This window comes from Xylaria bambusicola (genome assembly GCF_022495145.1).
Source record: "Xylaria bambusicola strain CBS 139988 unplaced genomic scaffold F5B22scaffold_17, whole genome shotgun sequence".
Lineage (NCBI taxonomy): Eukaryota > Fungi > Ascomycota > Sordariomycetes > Xylariales > Xylariaceae > Xylaria > Xylaria bambusicola.
This window is the reverse complement of record NW_025953570.1, coordinates 278,085-303,988: the sequence shown is the minus strand read 5'-3', so window position 1 is coordinate 303,988 and position 25,904 is coordinate 278,085. Positions and strand designations below refer to the sequence as shown.

At 48.9% G+C, this 25,904-nt stretch overlaps 10 protein-coding genes across 10 annotated transcripts; 4 read left to right on the top strand and 6 right to left on the bottom strand.

Moving 5' to 3' along the window:
- Positions 1 to 720: 720 nt before the first annotated feature.
- On the bottom strand, positions 721 to 2,621 carry F5B22DRAFT_645941 (uncharacterized protein; the record flags this gene model as incomplete). Its single annotated transcript, XM_047978663.1, has 3 exons — positions 721 to 839; positions 892 to 2,226; positions 2,441 to 2,621. The coding sequence occupies 3 exons, from the start codon at positions 2,619 to 2,621 to the stop codon at positions 721 to 723; spliced, it is 1,635 nt and encodes a 544-aa protein (XP_047831413.1).
- A 333-nt stretch (positions 2,622 to 2,954) lies between these two features.
- F5B22DRAFT_116411 (uncharacterized protein) lies at positions 2,955 to 4,808 on the top strand. The gene is made up of 3 exons (XM_047968850.1): positions 2,955 to 3,959; positions 4,024 to 4,220; positions 4,284 to 4,808. Exons 1-3 carry the CDS (start codon positions 3,321 to 3,323, stop codon positions 4,690 to 4,692), a joined length of 1,245 nt encoding a protein of 414 aa, XP_047831412.1. The 5' UTR covers positions 2,955 to 3,320; the 3' UTR covers positions 4,693 to 4,808.
- Positions 4,809 to 5,755: 947 nt separating this feature from the next.
- On the top strand, positions 5,756 to 7,962 carry F5B22DRAFT_116471 (uncharacterized protein). The gene is made up of 2 exons (XM_047968851.1): positions 5,756 to 6,118; positions 6,174 to 7,962. Exons 1-2 carry the CDS (start codon positions 5,980 to 5,982, stop codon positions 7,766 to 7,768), a joined length of 1,734 nt encoding a protein of 577 aa, XP_047831411.1. The 5' UTR covers positions 5,756 to 5,979; the 3' UTR covers positions 7,769 to 7,962.
- F5B22DRAFT_116472 (uncharacterized protein) lies at positions 7,963 to 8,974 on the top strand. Its single transcript, XM_047968852.1, has 3 exons — positions 7,963 to 8,561; positions 8,644 to 8,705; positions 8,764 to 8,974. Exons 1-3 carry the CDS (start codon positions 8,156 to 8,158, stop codon positions 8,863 to 8,865), a joined length of 570 nt encoding a protein of 189 aa, XP_047831410.1. The 5' UTR covers positions 7,963 to 8,155; the 3' UTR covers positions 8,866 to 8,974.
- Positions 8,975 to 9,012: 38 nt separating this feature from the next.
- Positions 9,013 to 9,974, bottom strand: F5B22DRAFT_116490 (AP complex, mu/sigma subunit). The gene is made up of 2 exons (XM_047968853.1): positions 9,701 to 9,974; positions 9,013 to 9,592 (listed from the first exon to the last, which is right to left on the bottom strand). Exons 1-2 carry the CDS (start codon positions 9,767 to 9,769, stop codon positions 9,095 to 9,097), a joined length of 567 nt encoding a protein of 188 aa, XP_047831409.1. The 5' UTR covers positions 9,770 to 9,974; the 3' UTR covers positions 9,013 to 9,094.
- On the top strand, positions 9,937 to 11,382 carry F5B22DRAFT_654958 (uncharacterized protein; the record flags this gene model as incomplete). The annotated part of the gene is made up of 3 exons (XM_047979856.1): positions 9,937 to 10,433; positions 10,548 to 10,870; positions 10,991 to 11,382. The coding sequence occupies exons 1-3, from the start codon at positions 10,180 to 10,182 to the stop codon at positions 11,380 to 11,382; spliced, it is 969 nt and encodes a 322-aa protein (XP_047831408.1). The 5' UTR covers positions 9,937 to 10,179.
- A 1,582-nt stretch (positions 11,383 to 12,964) lies between these two features.
- On the bottom strand, positions 12,965 to 14,534 carry F5B22DRAFT_116629 (ubiquitin C-terminal hydrolase L3). The gene is made up of 2 exons (XM_047968854.1): positions 13,750 to 14,534; positions 12,965 to 13,622 (listed from the first exon to the last, which is right to left on the bottom strand). Exons 1-2 carry the CDS (start codon positions 14,108 to 14,110, stop codon positions 13,228 to 13,230), a joined length of 756 nt encoding a protein of 251 aa, XP_047831407.1. The 5' UTR covers positions 14,111 to 14,534; the 3' UTR covers positions 12,965 to 13,227.
- Positions 14,535 to 14,547: 13 nt separating this feature from the next.
- On the bottom strand, positions 14,548 to 16,083 carry F5B22DRAFT_604029 (Coproporphyrinogen III oxidase). Its single transcript, XM_047974778.1, has 2 exons — positions 15,786 to 16,083; positions 14,548 to 15,716 (listed from the first exon to the last, which is right to left on the bottom strand). The coding sequence occupies exons 1-2, from the start codon at positions 15,969 to 15,971 to the stop codon at positions 14,697 to 14,699; spliced, it is 1,206 nt and encodes a 401-aa protein (XP_047831406.1). The 5' UTR covers positions 15,972 to 16,083; the 3' UTR covers positions 14,548 to 14,696.
- Positions 16,084 to 16,487: 404 nt separating this feature from the next.
- On the bottom strand, positions 16,488 to 18,338 carry F5B22DRAFT_654953 (autophagy-related protein 27; the record flags this gene model as incomplete). Its single annotated transcript, XM_047979855.1, has 3 exons — positions 16,488 to 17,312; positions 17,371 to 18,001; positions 18,065 to 18,338. 3 exons carry the CDS (start codon positions 18,336 to 18,338, stop codon positions 17,117 to 17,119), a joined length of 1,101 nt encoding a protein of 366 aa, XP_047831405.1. The 3' UTR covers positions 16,488 to 17,116.
- Positions 18,339 to 19,475: 1,137 nt separating this feature from the next.
- On the bottom strand, positions 19,476 to 23,487 carry F5B22DRAFT_116396 (Spt20 family-domain-containing protein). Its single transcript, XM_047968849.1, has 2 exons — positions 22,936 to 23,487; positions 19,476 to 22,889 (listed from the first exon to the last, which is right to left on the bottom strand). Exons 1-2 carry the CDS (start codon positions 23,285 to 23,287, stop codon positions 20,182 to 20,184), a joined length of 3,060 nt encoding a protein of 1,019 aa, XP_047831404.1. The 5' UTR covers positions 23,288 to 23,487; the 3' UTR covers positions 19,476 to 20,181.
- Positions 23,488 to 25,904: the final 2,417 nt, after the last annotated feature.

The window sequence follows — 25,904 nt, the reverse complement described above, 5'->3', positions numbered from 1 at the left end:
TTCCCTTCCCAAGAACTTCCATGCCGTGTCGCGTGCTCCCGTGGCATGGGTATCCCATCACTACAGAAAGGTGGGCCACATGTAGACTCATAACCGACTGGTCCAGGTTCGGAAATGGTGAAAACATAGCACATTGAGAGAGGTATTAGTGGTGTCACAGTACCATATAGCGAGTATAGGCGGTGAGATTTTCGACCTGATAAGGTTCTACTTTCTGATGGTGTCGTGAATATTCTTTTCTGTACTTTCTGTTCTATGACAATTGACCTAGTCTGAAAGTTGTTTGGGAGGTGGTATGATGATTGCTTCTCAAATGATAATCCGTAGGAATACCTCAACTGGCAGTGGCGGTGATTATCTCTGCATGGAACATATAATGCCTTAACTTGCAGAGCGCCATAGACTCAGCGCATGGAATCTAGACAATCAATATAGATCTTTAGACATTGATTGGTGGCCCGGCTTCTACGCAACTGAGATCACCACACCTTCCCGCTCTCTAAAATATGATCTGTCTTCTTCCCATTCTCGCTGCTAGTCGCGGTGGTGAAACCCAGAGAGTAGCAAAGGCTCTTGCTTGTACGATTTGCTGACATCCAAGAAGCCCGCTTCTCAAAGCCTAGGCCGATATCGAAATTCTATGAGATATAGAATCAACAATCGACTAGGAGCTAGCAATCCAAGTTCGAGAGAACAGGTAGTATAGATACGTTTGAGTGATTATTCGAATGAGGTCGTAGCGGCTTGCTCGTCGTCGAATTCTTGTAAGACGTCCTGCATATCTTCTTCACTGGCCTCCAGGCCGGAGGAGCTCATCAATTTATTGTCCTTATCATCGGCTATTCAAGTGTTAGTGGTACCATAGGTATCATTTAAGATATGGGGACTTACTTTTTGGTTCAACCAGCAGATTCTCCTGCACTTCACAGTCCGTTAATATTGAACCCTCGCCAATGTCGCTTCTTTTACCAAGTATACAGCGCGTCAACTTGCAGCCTTTTCCGACAACCACACCATCCATAAGTAAACATTGGAAAAGTTTAGCACCTTCTTTAATTTGACAGTTAGCGCCCACAACGCACTCTTTGATAGATGTTTTCTCGTCCACCATAACATTATCGGCGATTAAGCAATCTTGTCTGGTAATAGTGGTCCGAGGTTTGACGCCGTCGGGATAAGCGATCTTTTTAGGATGCGCAAATGGCGACGCGGCGTCTGGGCCTGTCTCCTCAATAGAAGGTAGCTTAGCTAGCCGTAACGATACAGCCAAGAGGAGCTGGGCTGTATCAACGCGACGTAGAAGGGGGGCATCTGGCTGAGATGGGTGGATATATGCCAGGACTGGTGGTACTGAGGCTTGAGAAGGTTTACTTAAAATCGAGTTGTGAGCATCTTCGGGTTCTGCAGAAGGCGAACTGCCACTTCCTTGAGAGTCTAACACCTCACCACGTGGTGGGGGACTATCGTCACGGGCAAGATCGGCTGATTCTGTGCCCTTGATGCGACCCTGTAGCACGTTCATCAAACCAAGTTTTTCTGACAGTCCTGTCTGCCACGTAGCCTTTGCCCACCATCCAACAACATCTTCCCCGATAGTTTCGAGTTTCTCATTTTCTTTCACGAATTCCATCACCCACTTCGGTAAGAAGTAGATATGTGCGTCTCGATGTGTTGTTAACATCCTTAGCTTAGGATGGTTGCGAAGTAAACCATGTCGAAGTGGGAACGCGTCCTTGGCTTCGACAAGATCGTTGAGCGAATCCGTTGGCATAGACATTGCCAAATACGATAGATGCTGTGATATATGATTCTTTGGTGAAGTAGGGTCCCTCGGCATGGGAGTAGTAGCAAGAAAATCAGTTTCCTCACCCTTAATAGGGTTGGCTGTCTTCGTCTCGTACCAAACCCCTAAACCACCGCTGCAATAAGGAGCTGCTCCACCTCCGAGAATATCTGGGAGACTAGCAGCCTTGACCATCCAAGTTTGTAGCAATTTGTCTCCCCCTATTTCACAGACAAGATCACATGGCAGGACTATTAGGTTACACTTGACAATATCCCGAATCTCGGGAAGCCGGAGAATCTCCGCAGTACCTGTATTGTAGTCCAGGTCTTTCGGTGATACTAGGTCCGGACGAGGATAAGGAAGGCTGGTTAAGAAGGGATTAGTATTCAGGGCTGTGGTCATGGCCTCTGCCGCTGACGGTGGACAAATCAACTTTATATCTGGGTTTCTGATTAGCATAAAGGACTACCCAATTGAGGCCTTTTAGACCTCCCGAGGACGAATCGAGAAGAGCTAGGAAATGAGGATAAACTCGAATCAAAGATAAGAGTTATGTGAAGAAAGATGTCTGGAAGAAGACAAAAGAGTGCCATCTGCAAAAATACACTCATCATGACTAAGATCAATTACTTTGCCTAAAGAAAGGAGGCTTACTCGTGATTCCAGTCCTATAACAGAAATCGATAGGGTACCAAACCATCGGCCGGTTAGCAATGGGCAGGAGAGCCTTTGGATTTTCATCTGGGTTGGCTGTGAAGGTTGGAAAAGAAGATCCAGGGCCGCAGAGAATAAGAGCCTGGAGGCCCGTTGCGGGCATCGAAATGGCATGAGGCATCTTCTGGGAGATTGTCTACTCCCTGTTGCTTTTAGGAGTAGACTGAAGTAGCCTTGATGTTGTGGTCGTTGGAGCTAGTTCCTTGTTGAATGCTGCTTCACCGTAGGCGGGGCTCAAGTCTGACTCACTTATTGTAAGTACGATGACGATACATCACGACAAGAGGACGAGAGATAGGATGAGAGAATCAACAACCCACGTACAGATCCCTTTAATTCTATGAGAATACAATCAGTCCTCGCGAAAGAGAGATATGGGCCACCCAGTCATTCCTACCTCACATCAAGCACACGATCGTGGAAAGCGACCTCGCATTAACCAGCCAAGAAGGCTTATCGATAATGGCTAGATGGATGGTGGGATGTTTGTGTGGCTAATCTTGGCTTGAAGTGGCTGGAGCAGAGCCCTGGAGGTTTCCAAGCGTGGCTGGTCTGTGAAGGTAGGTACATGATATAGGTACCTGGGTCAGTGCTGGGTCAACGAGAAGGAGACAGAGCCTCGGCCGGCAGGGGTTCCGAATAAACTAGTTAGATCAACAACGCGAGCCAGCCACCCCCAACCACGCCTGATGTTCAGCTTGACCAGTCCAGACTATCTTCAACTTTGCGTTATAGGTGCCGCATCAAGACGAACCCATAATACTATATGAAAAAGCGGTGGCCTTTTCGGGCGCGCATTGCCATGATCCCACTAGAATAAATGTCGTCGTACGAATCCTCGAGATCCCGTCGCAGGGTCTGGAGCCACTGGGTTCCCCTTGCTGTTACTGTCACGATTGCCACTGTTGGAGTCGCCGCCTGGGCCTGGAGTCAGCGCAACAACGAAGAGGAGGAGAGCGATGCTGCGCCTGCAGACCTCGACTATGAACATGCAGACTACGGCGAGAACCCTCCATACGGCGCAAACAGTCGAAGTGCGCGACAGCCTACGACAAAGGCAACCGTAACGGCCGATGACGTGAGCTATGGTGTCGGAGATGTACATCCGGAGGCGAGCGGCGCTGCCGCCGGTTGGGGCGCGCAGATGTCTGGCGCATTGCGACGGACTCCGAGTCCGCAGCAATTCCTTTCCAATGCTGGCAAAACCGTTGCGGCGGGAGTAGCTGGGGTTGGTGCCGCTGTTGGCAGCGCTCTAGCTGCTATTCGAGAGGAGGATAAGAACGCATATGCCGACCACGAGACCTGGTCCGAGGAGGCTGAGGCGCGTAGGGAGAAGCCCTCGTCCAAATCATCCCCACAACCCCAAGAGCCCGCCCAACGTCGCAAAACAGTCGTCATCATCGTGTCAGCAGATACGAATGTAGACGATTTCGACGAGTCCGGAATTCACGAACATGCGGTATGTGGAATATAACTCTTCGTAATCACAATCCATAGGACTGTTTGCTGACTGCTCATGCTAGTCTATTTTGTCGCACATTCCCAAGAGTGTTGACTTCTCCAAGATCAAACTATTTGTGTTGATCTACGCACCGGGTATTAAGGAGACCGGTATTGAGGCACCAGCAAGTAACCTACCTCCGGCTTCTTTGAGTTCATCATTCTCAAACATAAGTCATAATCAGGCTCAAATACCGGGCGAAGAGACCAAGAGTCCTCTGTAAGTACTTATAGTTACGAGCGCTTTATGGCTGCTCTACTCTGCTAACCACCTATGAATTAGGCTAGCGGCGAACTCAGCCAATTCAGCTTTCAACGCTGCGTACTCCCAAGCTCTGGCTCTTGTCGAGAAAGAATCGATGATCATGCCATTTACGACTTCAGGCGGCTACGTACACATGTTGCGACACCTTGAGCCTGAAGTAATATACCTCCAAGGATCACTCGCTGGAGAAAACGGGGCTCTAGTCACACAGCTTCAGTCATGGCTCCGGCATGATATCATCCTTGTCGTCGGTGCTGACGGTGGCCACGGCGGGCTCGCTGATAGCGAGTCTGAAGCGGAACAGCCCGAGAAGAAAGAGGTATGGTGGCAGAAGGAAGAAAGAGTCGGGCGAGGCCGAGGGGTGGTGGTAGTGGACAGCCTGAGAGTAGGCGATGATTGGGGTCGCCGTGTTCAGGGTAATGAGTGATGACTTCTTGCGCTCTGGCTACTTGCTTGGGTTGTTTTGTGTGTAGCGCTGCTGCTATTGATACACTAGATGATATATATAAGCTATATTGTGAAAAATATTTAAGGTGGCCGGGGGCTAGGGAGCAACGGGGCGAAATGCCTATACCTACGCACTCATCACTGATTGTCAAGTCATTGTACTGACAAACTTGATCTTTACGCGCGATGAATTATTGCTCGTCCTACAATATCAGAAATAAACGTGGATACTCCTGAAACGCCACTCGCCCTGTCTACTGCGGAAGGTGACGATTCTTTGGGAATCATTGAAAGAAAAATTGCTCATTTGAGTAGAATGTCTTGCACCACAACGATCCCTCGTTGTATTGGCAACATTCGTTACATCATCACACATACTGGATTACCACCACGGTTGACAACCTACCTAGGTAGATATCTACGTGCATCATGCCGGCTGTATCCGCTGGCTAACCTAACCATCAAGTAAGGTTTGGCCAAGGCATTGTGGAGCCTCAATTAACGTGCAGAATGGAAGAGGACTTCTCTTGGCATCTTCGTGCCTCGATTCTCTGATGATATTTCTTGCGTTTGGAGAGGTCCTATTCGATGGTGTGGATGGGATCGGGAAAGCGTAATTTATAGTACTTCTCTCCCATCCGCCAATGCGAATTTGACAGGTGCCTAACTCCAATGCGCCAGTAACGTGCAGTACCTAGATACATACTGCCTAGGTATGTAACCCGTTTTCTGTCCATATGACTGAGTAAACATAGCAGGCATCCTTGATTATAATGAAGTATCAACAGTCAAAGGCAAGTTGTTATTTATTGCAAACCGACCCCCGCAAGACCCAGCTCAGCCACAGGGCTGACGTATCACGGTGAAAGCTGAGCAGACAGCACCATCCCCACTGAAGCTGTCTAGACCTCTAAGCTGTTTAGTTAGCCAGATAGGTAATTTGTTATTTGCGTGGCTTCGCCCTATGAATTTAGCTATCCATTATTTTGTAGCCTACCCCGGCGTCTTGGCGGGTAACCTCTTTACAGCCCGCGAGCACTATATGTAATACAAGTACATCCATCTTATTGAAGCCTGACGTTGCATTTGACGTGGCTTCATCTGAGGCTCATACAATTGAATTGATCTATTCATAAACCAGAAGAAAGGCACCTGCAGATCGCTACTGCGCTTCTCTTTGTCATTTTGTTGTCGCAGCTGATAAACAGAAAGCCGCCATCGTGAGGGCGCGGCCATCACATCGGTTCACGCGTACTTGCTCCTGGCTATGAGCGAGCATGTTGAAGCTCGGTCTCTGGCCGCTTTGAATCAGCTCGCCGCCAATCCTCCTCAATACCCGACGAAACCGAATGAAGTAAGACAAGATCCGCTCACACTCTACATCTCTAGAGTGCCTGGAACGCAAGGCATGTCCACAAAACTACAGCTTCACTATTATTCAAACATGGCTAATTTTTGTAGACATAATCTTATCGACTTTGAAACCACAAGTCAAGAACGTCACTGTTGGGGATGTTGCTAGTTCACTATACTACGTACATTTTCAGTCTGAGAACGAACTCTTGACACGTCTGAATGTCCCTGGGCATTCCTCTTCCCCTGGATCCAGGGAAGAAAGCCCGAGGCCTCAAATTCGCCGAAAGCCCTTGCCGAATACGCCGGGCCAGCCTGCACCAGGAATCGCGCCGCTTGCGCCGGCAGCTCCTTCGGGGAAGGAAAACCGGGGTTATGAATACCCTGCGCGGAAACCTGTGTTGCAGACAGTCTTAGATGGACAGTCTGAACACCACACACTCAATCCTACAGTGACACCAGCCGGCCATGGCGTGTCTCTCGATTCTCGACCATCTCCCCTTGACGCAGCCAGGCACAATCCCCCACCATTACCTAGTAAACCTCGTCCACTAAATTCATACAATGTTGAGGACCACCCCCAATCATTTCCTCCTCGTCCAGGGAATAGACATTCTCCTTCCGATGTGTTCGATACCCTTCATCAAGACCATGGTCTTGCTGAGGCTTCGTCGCGCCGACCATTTGCTCCCTTTTCTTTAACGCTAATCCGAAGAGACCCGAGCTCAGGGCAGCAATGGAATGTGGGGAAGCTCGCCTCGTTTCAGCTTGAAAATCCCGATCTCATCGACGACGAAAAGCGTCCGCCTGCATATCCCTCTGTTCAGATTCACCTAGAGACATCTGGATATGCCAAGTTTCGCGGTATGCCTGCTGGAGGGGAGGCTAGTCTGCGAGATAGCCTCGACATACGACCTGGAAGCGCCGCTTCGCCGACAAGCCAACTCCGTAACATTCCGACAGGAATGCCTGCCTCTGGCGCATTCGAGCGCCAAGTCTTGATGACCTACTCCCCTTCGTTCACAGCTACTCTTCGACAGCGTTTTCGAAGCCACAGTTCGGCAGACGAGAGTCGATTCAGCCCTCCTCCTCATCGTCTCGGCCACAACCGAGGTGAAAGCCAAACATCTATGGGGTCGTTTGGGGGAGATTTTGATGGAAGTGACGCCCCCGTAATCACACAGCCTGCACCTGGCCTGAAGCCGAGAGGCTACGTCTTTTACAGCCCCTGGGATGGGCGCTGTGAGTTTGTTACCGGAAAAGGTGGACGCACTCTTAAATGCAGACATGTACTTCCCTCCTACGGCGGCGGAGTGTACAACCCACTAGTCGACGGGTCTGATCCTGAGCATGGGGATGAGAAGCTAGATAGCGCCCGACCCGTCAGCGAGTTGCGCTTTAATCTTCCCAGTAACGAAGTTTTAGGAGATAAAAAGTCTACGGAGGGCGGCATGAGAACACGGGATCATTTACAGAGCCAATTCAACAGAATGGTGGCAAAGGCGCAAGGCCTCGACGATAGTGACGACGGAGACTTCCACTTCGACATGAGCCTCGGCCGGGAAAAGGCGGGTGGAGGAAACAGGGGTAAGCGAGCCAAGATGGGCAAGTTAATCATATATGATGAGGGCTTGAAGATGCTTGATCTCGCAGTCGCCGCGAACGTGGGCATCTGGTGGACTACTTACAACACGCGTGGGTAACCATTGCAGCTTTAACCATCATCTGAATGAGATTGAAGACAGTTGAAAGCACATTAAAACGCCTTAATAGATAATGAGGGAGATAAACTGGGATCACGCAAGTCTACGTATAAACGGCTCGTATGATGATGATGTAGCTTATAAAAATAGAAGCAAAAGCCTATCCACTGTTAATTCGCAGACAGCTTGAAATGCCATATCGTTCACAACGTCGCCTCCGTGTGACATGCCGTGTCTCATCTCACATGACGCACCTAGCACAATCCCGGTACTGGGGGAAGACATGCTTTCGACAATGCAGTCGGTCTTTCCAAGACTCACAGCTTGTTTTCTTTTCCAGGTACCGTTGACGACCTACCTACACGGGCACCAAGCTAGTATGCATTTATGGGGATTATGCGACAAGCGACAGCTCGAAGTCAAGCCAGCCAGTGCGCCAAGCTACACCAGCCGCACGGAGTCTCAAGCCACAGCATTCTTAGTCCCTTGCGAAGCGCCATCATCATCGTGAATCTGCAGCAGATTGATGCATATCAATTGGCAAGAGCAATGTTTCCCACACTTGTAAGACGATTAGCGACGAGCCCGCCCTCGGCGCCAAAGCTCGGCAATATCGTGAACGCGCGGTTCTCTGAGTACAAGCCGAAAAAGGTGTGGCCGCCAGATTTCTCGAAGCTCTCCAAGAAGGAACAGTTCAGATTCGAGAAGCGTTATAAACGGCGCATAAGGCTAGCGACGGCGCGGCCGCGCTGGAATAAACTTGTCCAGCTGGCACAGCTAGGGACCGTGACATGTGAGTTAGAGAAATCAAACTCGTGCCAGATGATGGTAGAAGATAGATAGATATGCATGCTGACTTTGCTGGATACTTTTAGTTGTTGTTGTGTACTCGATCCTATTTATGGAGTGGAATTCTGAAACACAGCCTTTTCAGGGCGTATGTACCTCACATCTTCGAGAGTGCATTATAATCGGAGAAGCTAACGGTAAAGTAGGTTCGAAACACATTTTGGAATGCCATAGGTGCACTCTCTTCAGAGAAGCGCCACGTGGGAGAAACTTCCGATCTTCCTGCAACGGCAAACCAGAAGTCATAGACATTTTGTACATTACAGACCTCTCACATATCAAAGCGCATTGGGCGGAGTTATGGATTTGTTGAGATACCACGTTTTCCATGTCATAGAGTGTATATGAATATATATTCTAAAGCCGAAGCTCGCCCTGTCTAGAAGGCGGCTATCCCGCCTTTTCATGCCAGAGAGTTCGCAAGAAACGCCGCCTAACTCCATGAAATGCATGATCCGTACCTATAATGCGTGCAAGCTATCTGCCAGGCCAGACGAAATTACCGCCCATGCTCAAACCGGCTCCTAGCCCTGCACTCCTCGACTCGTTGACGGGCCGCTTAGCAACAGTGCCCTGGGCCTTGACACCTGCGACTATGCGATCGAGGTTGGTCTCGATGACAACTCCACCGACAATCATCTCACTAAGGGCAGCATGAAGTGTCTCGAAGTTGAAGATGAGGTCTAGTTCGCATACGTTCTCGAATAGTTTATCCAGAGCCTCGACGTACACCTGAATGAGATCTAGTAGTGCCAGGGGCGACTCGGTCGACGTTGAGATGACGATGAAATAAAGAGTCGCGTAGTTGCGGTACGTTACGAGGGAGGGAACGTCATTGTGCTGCTCGGAGGACGATTGCGACGTGCCCGAGGCCGCGAGGAGAGGGGGCAGCGGGAGGAAGTTGCATGCGCCGCTTGGTCTATTCGAGACGAGGGCGAAGATCTCGGAGAGAAGACGCTGCTGGATACTCGTTTCCTAAGCAGTTTTGTGCCATGTCAGAGTCGGCAGCCCCATCAGGTACGCAATGGATTATGCGCTTGGCTATGTCCACTTGGGGAAATATCAAGTACCTAAGTTACGTACTAGCTGGGTGTAGAATTTCGTCAGGCGAGGCTGACCTTGGCCGTTGAAGACCAAGACCGCGTTGATCATGACGGTGATGTCTTCGCCTCGTGCATGGGCGGCGGTGCTAGTCGGACAAGAGTTCGCTAGAGTGGGATAGCCTGTCGCAAAGTGCTACCACAGATGAGACCTGGAGAACCGATTGTGAGATGCTGACTTGATCGTGGGGCAATTAGTTGATAGAGGGCCATATCTGGCCGTACTTGGAGGCTTATCTCCACTGAAGGTAAGTAAGTAAACTTCGGCGGGGACCATCCATCTGACTCTTAGTCTCTTACACGGTACCTAGTAGAAGGCCTTCTAGCAGGATGACGGAATAGCGGCGCACCAAGGCCTGAATAGCCTGAAAGACGGTGTACAGTCGCGGCTGTGCCTGCAGCTTTTCTTCATTTGCCCAGTACCTCTACTAAGTATGTACATGGACCCACAGCCACAAGGAGATGCCGAGAGTGGGCACACCCGACTTGCGATCTGATCTGCGAAATAATATCGCAGTAGCCGGTATTCGCCTTATCGAATACGTGCCGGGAAACAGCGACCGGGGCGGCGTCTTGCCTGTGGAAGAACAAGCACAAAACGGCGCTCATCCGCCCTCCCCTCCTCCTCTGATTCTCCCCTTCTTCCTCAACCACCTTTCGGGACTCATCCCCATTCAATCCTCAATTCTCCGCCGTTCGAGAGAAGAACGGCGCCAGTGAACAATCCCCCCAACTTGTTCCGATAGTTTTCCACAGGCCTCAGACGGAGGCCACCCTACCATATCATCATGGATTCAGCAGTCGCAACCATCGCATTCACGCCTTGTCAGGCCATCTTCGCGTTCTATCCACCGTGTCAGTTCGCCTTCTTCAAGCCAACCTAATCAATATCCGGACTGGCAGAGCTCCGCGTTCGAGCCTAGCGCGGACCTCTTCCAGTCCTTTGGGGGCGATTGCACGTCCGTTGCACCCCTGACTAATGATTGGCTCTACGGATACGGACTCGGAGACGGCAGCTCGAGCGGAGGTGAGGGCGACGGCACTTTTGATGGAGGACTCAACTTGGCGATAGATTGGTCGCTTACCGATTTTGGTTCGTCACACGAGACGACGCCCATACTTGGAAGCGAGTTGTCACCCGCAAGCCTAGACGGTGAGTCATCGATCCCACCCATCCATCTTTGAACATGGATGACTTGCTTCTCGCTGCCTGTTACCTGTTACCTACCTGTGCTTTGGTCCACAATTTAACTAACACCAACTCCCCTCATAGACATTCTGCCTTCTGGCGACTCAGCTCTTCTCTTCCCCCCTTTACCTATCACAAACATGCCATCAGCAACAGCAATACCCACCACTCAACCCGATCACTATTCCATGTCACCTCCAACACCCAACTATGATCAAGCTCTGCAACCCACGTCAGGGAAACGACGCTCTCCTCCAGTCGACCACGTTGTTGCACTCAAGCGTCAAAGAAACAACGTTGCCGCTCGCAAATATCGGCAGAAGCGGATCGACCGCATCAACGAACTGGAAGCTGAGCTTGATGAGGTGAAACAGGAACGGGATGACCTGAAGCTTCGCCTTGCGCGTCAGGAGGCCGAAGCAGCCGCTCTAAGGTCCATGTTGCAGATGAAATCTGGAGAGTCTCGGGATAAATAGTTAGCCAGTCGGCCTTTGTCTTTCAGGAGTTTGCGGGGTAGCCTTGAAATTGAAAATATGTCTTTGCTTTCAGACGATGTCGGCTCGCTGTGTGTTCTCATTCGTGATAATGATATTCTTTTCCACATCGGTATAGGGAACGACTTGTCATCATATTGTGTGTGCCCGTACCATAGGCCTCGAAGTCGAGATATTAATTTGGGAACACTTACTGCACATCTTGATATCCTTGCCTCCATGAAACCATGGCACACCACGATCTTGCTTTTCATCCTACTACATGAGGGTATCACTACTTGCACTATTGTTGAGTCGCATTATATACTGAAAGCTCAACCATGAAGTTCTCTCATTATCATCATTATGGCTCATTTCACATCGCGACTGACTACGTATGATTTCATTTCATTCTATCTGAACAGTACTGTCGATTTCCTGTCAGATCAAGCATGATCATATCAGCATACAGAGTCTCTCCTGCTGGCGCACCCTGCACTCCGCGGTAGCCGGATACATAGATTGCTTCGCAAGACTTGGAAACATGTTACCTACAAGCCGAAACATAGTAACTACAGAACCTGCACATTACCATACTACCTACTGTGCATAGTATTACCTGCATGCTATCAACAGTAGGTAGCTTACTATGCGAAAGTGCTCCGCGACCAAGACCCTGGAATCGCTTTCATGGGGTGGGGCAGGCTGACGATGAGCGAGTATGAATCATCGTGAGCTATTCCTAGAACGGGTGACGTGCAGGACGCCAGTGGGACCGGGAAGCGTTTTGAGTGGTTGAGCCATTATGATTCATTCCTTGGCGCTGTTCTTACAAGTGGGGCCGTGGCTTCGATGCGGGGCAGTGCTTCATGGGCTTATATAAATATTCAAGTATTGGGTAATATTGCTGCTAGTGGGTTTCATTAGGTAATCTAGGGGATGTTACTACTAGCGTTGTGGGATTGGTGCAGGTAATTTGATAGATACTACCTACGTACATAGTAGATATCTTCAGTCATTTTTGCCAACAATATTCCCCTGGAATCTATTGACGTAAAATCTCATAGCTATGTATGCGTGTGCTTAAATATTGTCGATGTATTTAATGTGACAAGCATATATGTCGAATCTCTAAGACGCTACTCTCACCCTTGGAGCATTTCTCGCCATTCGGAACATTCTCTTGTAACATGGAATTGAATTAGCCAGACACAGGATTGTGCGCATATGCGATGATGGCGATGAGGATATGGGAAGGTAGTCCTGAAGATAAGAGAACATGACGAAGAATGATTCAGGATGACGAGAACCGCGCAGGACATGGATACTCTTTCTAAAGGACCCCGTCGTTGAGGGCGGTCTCTTCGGAGGGCGTCGCATGTGGTATTTCCGGTAGTCCTATTGATGCAACTCTATTATACGGTACTAGTCAGACTCCTAATGAGTTTACTTTTTTGGTTGGTATATGTAGTGAAGCGTGGTAGGGAAAACTGTTGACCGAGCTTGACGACTCATCAAACACTAGGGATGCAAGCAACCTAGAGGCTGCATTTTCCCTCTATTATATACGTGTTGATTAAGTTAACTTGATTCATAGGGACTTTACGCCATGGGAGAATTCTAAATGGACATATACTCTTGGTTTATATCATGGTATCTTAAAATCCCCTCAGAAAGGATGAGGTTCTTTCTGCAACCTACTAAAAGAAATCAACCATGTTTGGTCACAAGCGCGACCTGTTCCTCGTCATCAATACCACTTACGCACAACACTAACAAAACTGTAGCAAACGAACACACATCTAAGCATCTACCTCGGACCCACCACCAACATCTTAAACCATCGTCTTATGACTCCTCACCACTCTCCGTAACACTCAACGCCATAGCGCTATACCCAACCTCTATCCCCTTCCCCGCCTTCTGGACGAACTCCTTAACAGCACACAATGCCTTCCCAGAGAGCATGTCTTCGTCCTCGCTCAGCACACAGCCCAGATCAACAGGGCCCTGCCGACAGCCCTCGAGCTGATACAGCCGTCCAGTCTTGTGCGACTTCACAAACGTCATGTACGCGAAGTGCGGCTCGACAGTGAGATCCTCGGGCGGCGCCGTGTTCCCGCGGAACCCGACCGAGGCGTGCGCCTCCTCGAGCTCAGAGTCCGATTCCAGGGCCGCGATGCGCTGGGCGCTGTTCAGTGGTGTGCAGTGCTCGATCAGGCGAGCTATGTGTGACGATGGTTCTACAGATGAAAATACACATTAGTGTGAAACTGGCAATAAGATCTCCTTCCAGATAGGAGTAAACGACCGCTTAGCATGGATGGATGGACGGTAGATAGATCCTCCGCAGCCAAAAGGCCAACTCACCAACGAACGTCCTCGCCTCCCCATTACTAACAGCATGCAGCGTGGCGTACAAGCCACACGCATTCCCGATAGTCTGATAATAGAACATGACATCTTCCTCCTCGCCACACTTATCATGCCGTGGGATATCCTTCTCCTCCACCCGGAGCTGCGCCGAGTATCCGTCCGGCGCAGGGATGACGAAAATAAGCGCCAGCGCAGGTCGTGGGATAAACGACAATAGCTCCGTATCGGACGGCGAGAGCGTCAGGAGGTCGTGGAACGCTAGACGCTTGGATACGCCGAGCTTGTGAATTAGCTCGGTGAAGAGCTCTGGGTTCGACTCCAGTGGGACGAAGTACTTCTTTTCGCCTGTTGCCATTTTTACCTGCTTGCTTTTATTTTTTTTTTTTTAATTTCTTTCTGTAAGGGTAATTGGGTGTAGGTATTTAGCTCTGTGAGATGACTCAGTCTTGTTCGAGGGATGTGAAGATGTGTAGATGACCTTACTCTGTTCTTGGATTCAACGCCCGCTAGAGCAGTATCTATGTACTTGGGTAAGAGGTGGCGGGGTAGGTCCTTGAGTTAGGTAGCGGCGTTGAGGAAGTAATTGGCATATATTACGGCTTCAGTACTCTGGGAACGTTATAGAGCGTAAGTTCCTGCCCTTTCTTATTTGTGCTTGAGAACTGCCGGGTTCCAAGAGAGCTTATTCAAGAAGTAGGCGCGGGTGAAGATGCGCTTACGCAGTTTTGTTGATGCCTTGGGGTTGATCTACATTGCACTGTGTCAAATCACTGTTAGCAATGGCATATGTCTTCGATCTGGTTGCATTAAGCTGTTCAAATGTATTAATACTCTAAAGGCTATATTTATAAATAATGCGTGTTTATACAAACCTAAGCCATTTTTAAAACCTAGATGTACATATCGACAGGGGTGACACCACTCTATGTTAGATTTCATCATCATACCCATTCTTTGGGTTCTCTTAAGACATCAACGAGGCGTTGCTCGCGGCTTCTTGGATCCGGTTCGTACATATACCGCCATGACGCTGTTAAAGGCAGGCTCATCAGGATGCTCTCCACTCTTGAGCCAGGGACATTTAGTCCGAAGGAAGTTCCGCGGTCATGCACGAGATTGAATTCGACGTATCGGCCTCGGCGCACTTGCTGCCACTCCTTCTCTTTCTCCGTGAATGGCATATCTTTTCTCTTCTCAATAATTGGGAGGTACGACGGCAGGAAGCTCTTAAGGCAGTCCTGGATGAAAGAGAAGGTATTCTCAGAGTCGGCCACCGTGTCGTCCAAGTCGTCAAAAAATATACCGCCGACGCCACGCGATTCACCACGGTGTTTATTGGAGAAGTATTCATCACACCACTTCTTGAACCGAGGGTAATAGTCCTTATCGTGCTTGTCGCATGCCTCCTTAAGGGTCTTGTGAAAGTGTACTGCGTCCTCGTCGAACAGATAGCTTGGCGTCAGATCGCTACCCCCACCAAACCACCAAGCCTGTGACGTTCCATCTGGTCGCATCGTCTCGAAGTATCTGTAGTTCAGGTGCACTGTCGGGGCCATGGGATTTCGGGGGTGGAGGACTAAGCTAAGGCCAAGGGCGTAGAAGTCAAGGTTGTCAACTTCCGCCTCCACGCTCTTGTGGTTTTCTCTCATCTTTGCAATTGCTGGCTTGGGCAACGTTCCATACACGACGCTGATATTTACGCCAGCCTTCTCGAAGACATTGCCTTCTTGCAGAACGCAAGACAGACCTCCTCCGCCGTTTGGACGTGTCCAGGTATCTTCGCGGAAGCACATGCCGTCGACCATCTCAAGCGCCGACACAATCTCTTTTTGTTGCTCGCGTATAAACTTCTCCATGCGCAGACGCATTGGCGATTCGTCGGTTATGCCGTTCTCACGTTTGTTACGCTCGTCCAGTTCGGCGAGGGAACGCGCATCGAATTTGGTGGGGTTCTGGACAGCCTGCGGGAAGATCAGATCGGATCAATTGATCGCCCCAGGGGTCCACGGGGAACCGTTGGATAGCCTTACCATTTTGTAGGCTGCTCCTGATATGCAGACAGCTCCAATGGTAGCTATTAGAAGGTTCTGAGTCCGGCGCGAGCTTTGGCTGTTGTTCGCCTTGGGGGTGAATGGACGTCGTAGAAACGGTGAATGTGAAGCTTGAGATAACCGCGGCCGCATTAAAGCAAGCCGATGTAGCTGTCTTTTAGCCATGGCTGGTATTTATGGGAGGCACTAGACCGGTAAATTTTACAAAATCGAAAGATGTCTTGCTAATCGTCAGACTGAGGATCGTAAGATGCAACATATTTCAGGTAAAGTACCGACAGCTTGGCTAGCTTCCTGCGAAAGTCGGCGGTACAGGGATGCTCGCTCTACTGCGGGTGTAAATGCCCTGTCATGCCACACTGCCCCTCTTTAGCTGTCAAGTGTCGGCCTACTGGAAGGGCACCCATTTTGCTGACTGACTGAATATCTTCCAAGTATCTGTATTTTCTTTTCCTTTGCTCTGTTTATTCGTAGTCTTCTCATGACAAGCATATCTCTAGCTGGATAAAAACTTACAAGTACACTAGATAGACCTTTTTCTATAACGGATTGAATGATACCTCTACTTCCCCATATGTTTATACGTGAACCTATCAAGGCCCCTCACAAGTATAAGTAGGTACTCTTGTAAGCTGGTATTTATTCAGGCAGGTATTATGTAGTTAACATGCCTACACTACTTCAGCTAGACTCGGATCGCCCGTACCATCTTACGGCAATGCCCAGGAGGCATGTTCCACCGGCAGGGTCCGCCAGCCGGTACCTGCATCAAAGCGGCAAGCACCGGCACTCCGTAAGCGCAGTCCCCGTCTCCTCTCTATCTGAGCATATCAATATCTATCTAAGTGCGGCACAGCTTGGGCTTTTCGGTTGGATGGGCTAGCAGTATGAAGGCTAGCTTACGTTGTACAGTACGCAAATTGAGCTCGAGAATAGGCTGATAATGGGGTATGTATAGGTATGTAAAAGAAACCGACTCCGAGCGCACCAGGTAACACACACTTGAAATCAGAATTAACGATGCAGACGCTACATGAGGAAGGGATAATATGTACAGTATTGTATACACCGAAGAGCCATCATCTATCGAGCACTGAAATAAAGGAGAACAAACGGACGCCTTCCGAAGCCACAAGGGTCGAACCTGATCGACCAAACCATTGATTCCCTGTCTATGCGACCTTACCCAAAGCTCATAACAGCTTCTTGCTTGGATTGTCATGGATGTAGACACTAGAACCAAGCACTTAAGCATCCGAGTTCATCACCTCTGGATGACAGGCCAATGAACACCATGTCTACCACTGTTATCAGACCGCGCTATATCCTCCGCGACTTCCACTTCCTTGTACTGTATTAAGCACTCGTCTGGCCCAATCCTTCATTAAGTAGGGAATGTCACGGATGGTGTCACCGTGAGGCAATAAATCCCAACCGCGTGCTCCATAACGAGTGTAGTTCAGCCAGGAACCGAAAATCAGGTAAGCTGCTGTACCGAAAAATACGCTTCGTAAAATTAGCACATTACTACACAGATTCAGAGGACTTCCATCCCACGACTTACAGTACGATGATCCAAGTGAAAGCACCCCAGTGAGAGCTAGGCTTTTTATCCCCACCGTCTTTGTCATCACCCTTATCATCGCCCTTGTCGTCGCCCTCGTTTTTACCGTCGTCCGCCTTGCTTTCACAGACATACTTGGAGGACCAAGTCAAATGCAACACATCCACATCCTTGTCGCTTTCGCTATCACTTGGACCGTAGCTGTCAAAGACAAGACTGGGGTTCTTGTCCTTGCCTAATTGTATCTCTTTGGGTGGGGCGCTCTCGTCTCCGTCCTTGTCTTCACCTTTATCGCCCTCATCCTCAGCCCGAGGTTCCACAGAATCCGTGTTAGATTCGTATTTATCTTCTGTGTCATGCTCGCCCTCACTCCCGTCGAGATCCTTGTTACAGACAAAATCGATGACTGTTTGCTGTTTGCGCCGGACGTGATTTTCGGTGTCGAAAAAACCACCTCTTAAGATCACGCGCAGTCCCTCTTTACCCGAGTCTGGGTCGACCTTACTAAGTCGCAAGATTTTGTGATCGAGTGCGGAACCACCATGAATTGCCAGCTCGCCCGCCAGAGGAAAAGCATTTTCGATGGTGTCAACTTTCTCTGCCGGATTTATCAAACGCTTGATGGCACACACTACAAAATGAATATGATTAGACGGCTTTTTAGAAAATAGATGTCACCGGTCCAAAATCTTACCTCGAGTGCCGTTTGGGCACTGTTCGCCTTTCTCGACGTCGCCCTTCTTTTTTAATGGGCTGCAAATATCGACAGTGTACGTCGTATTGATCATGTGGTTGCCAATGTCCTGGCTTGTCACAACAGAGTGAGGACCTCCTAGTGCCTCGAGATTGTATTGTTGTCCATCTGACACGACGTGGTTGCATCGGAACATGGCGGCAGTGGGCAACGGCGCCAGGAGGACGGAGAGGAGGAACGCGGCATCCGCGTATGGTATCGTGGAGAACTTCATCGTAGGGTTATACAAGCCGATAGGTTGAGGTAGCGCAGTCGTAGTGTGTTAAAAGTAGGGAGCGAGGAGGGCCGAGGGCGATAGGAGAGAAGAGATGGAGCGGCCGACCGATTAGGAGCTCGTTAATGCCAAGATGTGGAGTTCGAAGGGAGGAAGATATAGGTAGATTAAATCAAGGAGTGAGGCCAGAGGACGGCAACAAGTAATCAGGCAGGTGACTTAGAAAAAAAAGCGAACGTAAAGAGATACAGTGTCGGGGAAGAGGGCATGTACGAGGACTCTCATGAGTCTCGCTTTATGCGCGTCGCTAGGATACGACAAGGAGATGATTGTTGCCTTCTCTGCTTGTTGGAGTTAGGCCGAGTTGGATACCGTAGCCAGCAGTTTTCCAAGATGAGAGTTACCTAGGCCGGGTTACCTAAGGTCGGGCAAGGTAGACAGAAAGTTGTCGCTATCCAGAATCCGCCTCAAAGGTTGATATTAGGAGGCAGCTACAACAAGCATGTGGCATATGACAACTTGCTTAGTTGGTCACCGGAACGGGCGCGGCTTACAGTAAGTACCTCTTGGGTAGTATTATCGTCATCGCTCATCGCGTGCAGGGGATGGGTCCATTCTAGTCCGACTTGGATATCGAGGCATCACGTTCTACTATTGAGACATTACGCTAAACCTATCATAGCAATTGTCGGGTCTCTGTCTGCAACCCCCCTGTTTTCCCATACAAATTGGGATAGCTACGGACGCTTTATTGACATTAGCAATGTTGACGGTCAGGCCTACAATGCCTACGCCTGCAATAACTACCTACGCGGCTACCATTTACACCTTTCACGCAATCTTTCCAAGGGTATAGGCGTTGTAGGCGTAGGTATTGCAGGCGTAGGTATTAAAGGTGAAGCTATTCAGACCTTATTGCAAAGGGTTGTTTTTTTACAGCAGCGTTATGGGCGATACTTTTAAAAAGGTTAGATTAGATAGGTATGCCAAGGACCGTTGTAGGGGTATTAGTACGTACCTCCCATTATCTACCATAGTAGGTTTAACGTGATGCCTCGATATCCGAGTCGATTCTGGTCCATGCCTTATCTAAGGTGCTATCTCCGGCGCCTACAGGTAATGCACTCACAGTATCATTCTCCAGAATGCGCACTGTCAGAACCTCCACGTGACTATCTAACTAACTAGGTACCTAAGTAACTATATCCAGCCTCACTCGCATTTGGGGACCGGGGAATTGGCATTATCAGGACATATAAATGCAATTCTCATTTCCACGCTTTCAATAGGGTCTGGTCGTGATTCCCACCTACACAGCCCAATTTTTGTGTACTAACTACCGTACTACATAACCCAGTTACCACCAAGGAAACAACCTAGCTCCTTGACATCATAGATCATGGTTATGATATCCCATGCATTTTGGCCATGCTTCCCTAGGTAGTAATCCCAGAATATGATGCCCAATGTATATAGGGCCACATCGTGCCCGTAGATCCTTAAGAGACATGGCAATGAAAAGAAACAAGTACACAGTGAGAATAATAAACCATGCGTCTTGAATTCGCCATAAAGGGGTATAGTAAAAAACCTCACACCACCCGAAACATGATTTGAGTACCAAACGCCAAACTGCCCAATCCTCTGCCACCTAAAACGCCGCTTTCCCTTCTATAGCTACACCTAGCCATGCCCGAGATAAACAATCATCATTCAGCGCAAGTGACATGACGGCCGTTCCAGATGGCCCCAGTATGCCACAGACTTATCATTCGAGGTTGCATGGATTAGCGTCCTCTTCCATTTGTGTCTCCAATGACTGGGAGATGAATTTGAACCCGTTCTACATGCCTTGCATCATACCCATATTTCCCATATCGTTCTGTTGTGCTAGTTGCTGCTGCTGCTGTTGTTGCTGCTGTTGCGCGGCTTGCTGTTGTTGTTGCTGCATCTGCATATGGCGGAATCTAGCTATATCCTGCTGTGCCTTCGCCATGCAACTAGCCTTGAGTTTTTCCACCACATCAGCCGGAATCATATTCTCTCCGCCGTATTGGTTGATGAGGTTAGGAAGAGCTGACTGATAGAGCTGTTGATGCCGTATCCGGACTTGCTGCACATTAAGTTGTTGCATGTTCATGGGAGTCCTGACTTGCCCTCGCTGCTGTAGGTGTTGCATCATAGCTAGTTGCGTTGGGTTCATGCCATTCATGTTAGCAAAGCTCTGATTTGCCATGTGTGACCCAGGCATTTGACCTTGCATGGCGCCTTGCATCTGTCCCTGCATCTGCGCCTGCGCCTGTTGCGCTGCTTGATATCGTAGCTGTGCTTGTTGTTGTGCGTTAAGCATACCTTGGCCCTGTCCGTTGAGCATCATTTGCTGGCGCATGAGCTGCTGCTGATGTTGTTGTTGTTGTTGCTGGAACAAATGTTGCTGCTGCTGCTGCTGCTGTTGTTGTTGCTGTTGCTGTTGCTGCTGCTGCAACTGTGGATTTTGGCCGTTCATCATACTGTTTTGCATGGCTTGAAGCTGATTCTGCTGGTGTTGGACAGCGCGTTGCCGTGCCTGGTGATGCTGTGCTGCTGCTATTTGCGCTGCTAACAGTTGTTGTTGTGTCATGGGTTGGCCCATATTCTGATGGCCCATATTGATATTTTGGCCTATTGGCGACCCATGTGCTGCCATGCCCGGTGGTGGACTGGCTTGGGTCATGCGAGGAGTCGGCACTGGCCGGTTGATGGGTGTGCCGTGCGGCATTTGAGGAGTTGCGCTGGGCATGCGAGGAGTATTAGAAGGATGACTTTGTTGACTACCACGTTGCGACATATTAGCAGCCATGGGAACAGATATGGGCACCTGGGCCTGAACAACAGAAGGCGGTCTCGGTGGACTTCCTCCCATGCCTGAATTCGTTTGCGACATAGGGTGGGACATAGGCATACTGCCAACCATAGGACTCGACAGGTTTTGTGGTGTGTTTTGTCGTGGAATAGGCGAGGAAACAGGAGCCTGTGATACGCCTTGCACAAATCGCTGAGCTTGTGCTGCTGGTATCCCGTTGGTCAAACCATTTGGCATCGCTCCATTTTGTGTTGGATGCCCGTGGGAAGCCTGAGGCATAGGGCTGATCTGTGTATTTTGCGGGGACTGGACGGCAGCAGCTGTGGCTTGTGGCTGAGCTTGTTGTTGTTGTTGTTGTTGCTGCTGCTGCTGCTGAACTTGGGCTTGTTGAGCACGCTGTTGGGCGAGCATCCGTTGAGCGTTATTATCCTGCGGCAAACGTATAGGGGCAGCGGTCCGGGCGGCCTCTTCGCGGCGTTTGGCTTCCAACTCCGCTGCATGTTGCCGCTGCTGGAGCTGCTGTTGCTCTGCTGCTTGCTGTTGCTGTTGCTTTTGTAAGGCCATTTTGCGCTCGTTCTCGGCTTGTCGTAGCCTTTCCTGTTCCTTCTTTTCGGCATGCTCCTTCTTGATGACAGTGAGGATATTAAACTTCTCAAATCGTGGTTCAAAAGAGGAAGCCCCGGATGAGTTATTACCATCCGCAGCCTCGGTACTTCCTTGATTGGAGCTGATTGTTGATGATAGGCGTTCATCATAAGTGAGCATGTATTTTTCATGCTCTTCAGCGAGGGCTTTGTCTGCCTCTCTTTCAGCCACTGTCCGTTTCCTGGTCTTAGGTTTAGGAGGAGGTTCAGAATGCTTCGGGTCGGATAGCTCTCCTATACGAGTGATAGCATCCTCCTTGGTCCTGGGAACTTCTAGATGGAGCGGGGCAGTCGTAGCCAGCAAAATTTGTGACTCAACAGCGTAGAACTCATTACCACTAATCTCCATTTTTTCTCGCTTCTGCTTTTTTGCTGGGGGTGGCATGCTACCCGCAGACGGTGTGGGCGGAACGGCAGATAAAGGTGTAGGTGGTGGCATAGAAGCATCAGTACCGATTTTGCCATCTATAGATCCTTTAGGGGTTGTCGCCTTGATCATTAAATCCCTATATAAACTTTCTGGCGTCGGATGAAGTACGACAGTATACACTTTGGCAACCTTTGGCGTGTCTTTGCTGTTATGCGTGGTAGAGCCGGAATTTTGTGCGTTGCCATTCTCTTTGGTGTCCGATTCCTCATCCGAAGCTGCTGGTTTCGTTGGATTCGATGGTCCTTGGTCGGCACCGTCCATGTTTTCCTTTGGGTAGGGGACGTAAGGAGACGGGGTGATGTATGGGTTGGAGTTATGTATTGAGAAAGGAAGGCTCGAGTTTGATTTCGAAACAGGTCGAGCTACTTCCTTCGCCTGCGCGAGTGATTTATGATCATGTATCTGCACGATCAGACAACCTTCGTAGAATGGTACACCGGCTTCGGTCAAGTCTAACAGTAAATCGTGAGGTACAGTTCGAGTACGGATATGGTCAAGGAATATTCTCATGGGTGATTTATATGGGAAGATACCCTCCTGTGCATCGAATCGAAAGTGGTTTGGATGCATATGGACGACCAAGGATGGAGGGCTTCCGGCAAACTTTCTCAATATGTACTCGGTTTCATCTTTAACTGTAATGTGTGAGTATAAGGTGTTATTTGAGTTGGGGGGACAAACCTTCAGGACGGGGTTCAAATAGGTGGGTTGCATTTTTTTCACGGCCCAATCCAGTCGATCGGAGTGCAGCACTGATCTTTTGGCCACGGGCACCGGAGGTGTTGAGAGTATCACGCCGAGAACGAGGCGCGGTGGGGCGACTTGAATTACCAGGCGCGCCATTTGCATTTGCGCTTGTCGAGTTCAACGGCTGGTTTTGTCTAGGAGCAGTGATGGGAGGCGGTTTCTTGGCCGAAATAGAGGGAGACGACGACTGCTGCTGAGAAGCGCCATTTGTTTGCACAATGGGAGGCTGACGTTTAATCTTGGGAGGTACGGGCGGCGGTACCGCGGTCACAACGACCGGAGCCATTGCTGTTGCAGCTCAGCAAACCGTCAAGGGAAGCTGACTGATATTCAGCAAGCGACTGCTAGAATTAAAAGGTAATCTTTTATCGCATCGGACGCGATAATGACAGCATCTATTGTTCCGCCGTAGAAGTTGTTTGCTTGGTCGGTAGAAGGGAAAACGCAATTATATCGTAGGCGAAGGCTATCCGACGACGTCTATGTGAACTTGAGGAATAGTCGGTGTGAGTGGCTCGCAGCGAGCGAGAAGGAGGAGAGGTCAACTATAATATGATATTGAGTGTAATGAAGCAGTAAGATGGCCAAGTCGCGATGTGGGATGCCAGCGACAGGCGCGATTGATGGGGCTTGCTGAAGTCACATTGATGGATCCTGGTTCGCGCGGCTGGGTTGGACGTTCAGGTACTATGTCGTAAAGGTAGTAAGTCTATCGGGCGTGATGCGCGAATCGTCGGCGGTGGGCAGTTTAGATGACCAAGGGTCTTTATAGTCTGCGAGCTTGAAAGAGGATATCATAAGATGATGATGGCCTTCTCCTCAGGGAGCCTCATCTGGATACGTGCAGACCAGGTGCTACATTATTGGGGCCGCCCATTTTTGTGGGGGCATAGGGCCAGCGCCAATCCAATCAGACTGCGTCAAGGTACTTAGGTAGCTGGCTCAGGCCAGTGTTAGCCTAGGTAACACTGTTAGGCCACTGAGAGACCCTGTACAGTTGTCAGGATGTACCTGTGTACATAGGTACCTAAGGTACCTACATAATGGACGCCTCAACATTTTGGAGTTCCAATTGCGTGGTCTAATCACTCCAACTGAATCGCATAAAATGGTACGTTGCAACATTGGGAGAAGTAAACACCTCTATTTGCCCTCTCCATATACTCAACTCCACCTCAAGTGGACGCATGGAAACAGAAACGAAGAGTAATCCGGGAATCAAGATCTACCATCGCCATTGGTACACTTGTAATCAAACAAATGTCAACAGTACCAGAGAAGTTGTTAGGTGTATACATAATAAGTACGATTATGTTACGAAGACAGTCAAACCTGCTGACTGCAGATGTTCAGCATTGTTAAAACGCGATCATCTCCTGCTAAACAGGCTGGATCACCCATAAAGAAGCAGATACATACCTACCAATCCGACCTACTTTCGTAGGCTATAGATAATAACCCTTCTTTGCCAGATGCTCTGTTATGGATTACGTTAGGGGCATTAACATATAGTGAGACCTCATTGTTGTGCGAACACTAGAAGGCCAGGAATGAAATTATTAAGACTCCTTCCGAATAAGTATATACTCCCGCCTCGCTCTGATACTCTCCAAGATGCCGCCATGAGCGTTGGCGAGTGGATAGCCGTCACGGCACAAAGAAGAATTAATAAATATAGCCGAAAGCTAAACATAACACTAAATTCTTAGAAATTCTTTGTAGTATGAATCCGTGCCCAGAGGAATATCAATACTCGTTCGCTAAGGAACAAAACAAAAGCGTGCAGACAACTGATCAACACATAACATTTCTCAGATGGTCTTCTTCATCGAAACGAGGCAATCTAATGGTCCTTGCAAGCGAGAAAATATGTAGAATTTGTAGATCGGGGCCCGCGTTTGGAAATATCGGGGGAAATGGCAGACGAAGACTTGATTCTTAACTGAGATGCTTGCTACTGATATCAGAATGCATGATCATATATGGCGAGCTGTTATACGCACCGGGCGTGTTGAATACCTTCTTCGTACAGCCAGACATGAAAATAGCCTACAGTTTTGGCCGTCCAATTAATAATACAAGACGTACAGGCCATGTTGGAAATGAATATATTCAGCCCTCGATTATTCAAATACACCTAGGTATTAAGAGACCTCAACGGTTGAGGACGTTAGTCCACCTATATACAGCTAAGACTAGTCACCGAGGCTCGAAAGAGACTTGAACAGACCATATAGACCTTGGCGGTCATGGCAGATTGTTCTGTTGTCAATAACTTCAATTCTAAGTCTCCTCATCAAGTCTTGTTGTCTTGGATAAGACAGCGGCGTAAGCCAATGCAGATTTGGCGGTTTTCATATGTGAATAACCCACTACTCCGTGATACTGGTTACAGGAGCCTAAGAAATTGTGACTTTCTACTTTGATAAAGTGTTATTTCACATATAAAATGTTTCAAAGAGTAGCACCAGTCCGCAAATTCAAGCGTTGAATAATAATAGTTACCATTAATATCCTATATATTCATTCCATAACTCCAACCCCCCATATTCTATCCCCTACTGTTTTCGAACCTTTTCTGTACCAACGCCCTTTTTTCAACAAATCTCAAACATAAAACTCCATATCCAACACCATAATTCTGATCCTGATATTTACTTAAGGACAGGTTTGGATATGCAGTAGGACCTACTCTAAACGTGCAGTACGCAACTGCCGTCAACTGCTGCGGGCCGTAGTGGGCTATAGCGCTTCGTTAACACCGTTTTCCCCGCACTATCTACACCTTCCAAGGCTACAACTATTACTTTACTTCTAACCTTTAACAACATTAAACTTAACGATTTTATTAACGTTGTATTTTTAAAATATCTAATACATAAGGACCTGGGGACAGCTGACAC

Coding starts and splice junctions, on each gene's coding strand:
- F5B22DRAFT_116411 (XM_047968850.1), top strand. CDS start 3,321: ATGTCGTCGTACGAATCCTCGAGATCCCGTCGCAGGGTCTGGAGCCAC. Junction 3,960..4,023: donor CCGGAATTCACGAACATGCG/GTATGTGGAATA, acceptor TGCTCATGCTAG/TCTATTTTGTCGCACATTCC. Junction 4,221..4,283: donor GAAGAGACCAAGAGTCCTCT/GTAAGTACTTAT, acceptor CCTATGAATTAG/GCTAGCGGCGAACTCAGCCA.
- F5B22DRAFT_116471 (XM_047968851.1), top strand. CDS start 5,980: ATGAGCGAGCATGTTGAAGCTCGGTCTCTGGCCGCTTTGAATCAGCTC. Junction 6,119..6,173: donor TAGAGTGCCTGGAACGCAAG/GCATGTCCACAA, acceptor TAATTTTTGTAG/ACATAATCTTATCGACTTTG.
- F5B22DRAFT_116472 (XM_047968852.1), top strand. CDS start 8,156: ATGGGGATTATGCGACAAGCGACAGCTCGAAGTCAAGCCAGCCAGTGC. Junction 8,562..8,643: donor ACAGCTAGGGACCGTGACAT/GTGAGTTAGAGA, acceptor GGATACTTTTAG/TTGTTGTTGTGTACTCGATC. Junction 8,706..8,763: donor AAACACAGCCTTTTCAGGGC/GTATGTACCTCA, acceptor ACGGTAAAGTAG/GTTCGAAACACATTTTGGAA.
- F5B22DRAFT_116490 (XM_047968853.1), bottom strand. CDS start 9,769: ATGATCAACGCGGTCTTGGTCTTCAACGGCCAAGGTCAGCCTCGCCTG. Junction 9,593..9,700: donor CGAAATTCTACACCCAGCTA/GTACGTAACTTA, acceptor AAAACTGCTTAG/GAAACGAGTATCCAGCAGCG.
- F5B22DRAFT_116629 (XM_047968854.1), bottom strand. CDS start 14,110: ATGGCAACAGGCGAAAAGAAGTACTTCGTCCCACTGGAGTCGAACCCA. Junction 13,623..13,749: donor GGAGGCGAGGACGTTCGTTG/GTGAGTTGGCCT, acceptor TTTCATCTGTAG/AACCATCGTCACACATAGCT.
- F5B22DRAFT_604029 (XM_047974778.1), bottom strand. CDS start 15,971: ATGGCTAAAAGACAGCTACATCGGCTTGCTTTAATGCGGCCGCGGTTA. Junction 15,717..15,785: donor CAGGAGCAGCCTACAAAATG/GTAAGGCTATCC, acceptor ATCTTCCCGCAG/GCTGTCCAGAACCCCACCAA.
- F5B22DRAFT_116396 (XM_047968849.1), bottom strand. CDS start 23,287: ATGGCTCCGGTCGTTGTGACCGCGGTACCGCCGCCCGTACCTCCCAAG. Junction 22,890..22,935: donor ATTTGAACCCCGTCCTGAAG/GTTTGTCCCCCC, acceptor CACACATTACAG/TTAAAGATGAAACCGAGTAC.